This window comes from Plasmopara halstedii, assembly GCF_900000015.1.
Source record: "Plasmopara halstedii genome assembly, contig: Scaffold_2860, whole genome shotgun sequence".
Lineage (NCBI taxonomy): Eukaryota > Oomycota > Peronosporomycetes > Peronosporales > Peronosporaceae > Plasmopara > Plasmopara halstedii.
The window spans coordinates 1-685 of record NW_020189765.1 but is presented as its reverse complement, the minus strand read 5'-3'; the positions used below and the strand labels follow the sequence as shown (position 1 = coordinate 685).

The 685-nt window shown below is 41.5% G+C and overlaps 1 protein-coding gene across 1 annotated transcript; it reads right to left on the bottom strand.

Moving 5' to 3' along the window:
* On the bottom strand, positions 1-676 carry PHALS_15059 (uncharacterized protein). Its single transcript, XM_024718750.2, has one exon. It carries the CDS (start codon positions 378-380, stop codon positions 69-71), a length of 312 nt encoding a protein of 103 aa, XP_024584118.1. The 5' UTR covers positions 381-676; the 3' UTR covers positions 1-68.
* Between the last annotated feature and the right edge of the window lie 9 nt (positions 677-685).

The following is a 685-nucleotide window of genomic DNA, read 5'->3' as shown; positions in this document are numbered from 1 at the left end:
CTTCGACAGCTCGCACGCTTGCTGAGGCCTCAATGTTCTCGGTGCTCGGTGATGTAAGCTGAGGCTTATCATTGTCGACAACGGTAGAGAACGCATTTGGCATTTTCACGAAGATGGTAAGAATGAGGGCTGAAGCCAACCCCGACAGCCGCATGTTTGAGAGATTGACAGTGTTCCACGGCAAAGACGTCAAATTCAAAAATGAGCATACAATTCGACATGTGAAGATAGTGAGGAATCTGGTCAGTCTCCACGAAGCAATAATTTGCAAAGCCCATCATCAGAATCCCTTGAGATCCTTCTACTGTACATACACAAACGGATATCAACCAGCAAATTATTAGAATGTTTACTTCTGAAAACAGCACAATTCTTTGCATTTACAGTGCAGACATACCGTCTGCCTACCAATGTTTAATGTTATTGTCTGGATATAAAATGGGTGCTGTCCAATTTTCTCTCCGGATCAGCTTTTTAGCATCTGTGACGAAAGTAAACACGACCTTTTATTGGCTTAAAAGGATGGTTGTATATGTAGTAGAGAAGTGCCTACCTGATTTTTTTGGTAAGTACTATCTGTGGTACGTTTTTTGCTAAATGTTACAAACAAAAAGTGCTTTGCCTTCGTGGACATCATAGGCATATGTACAATCTCAGATGACCGCTACATGACAATTACTTGCTT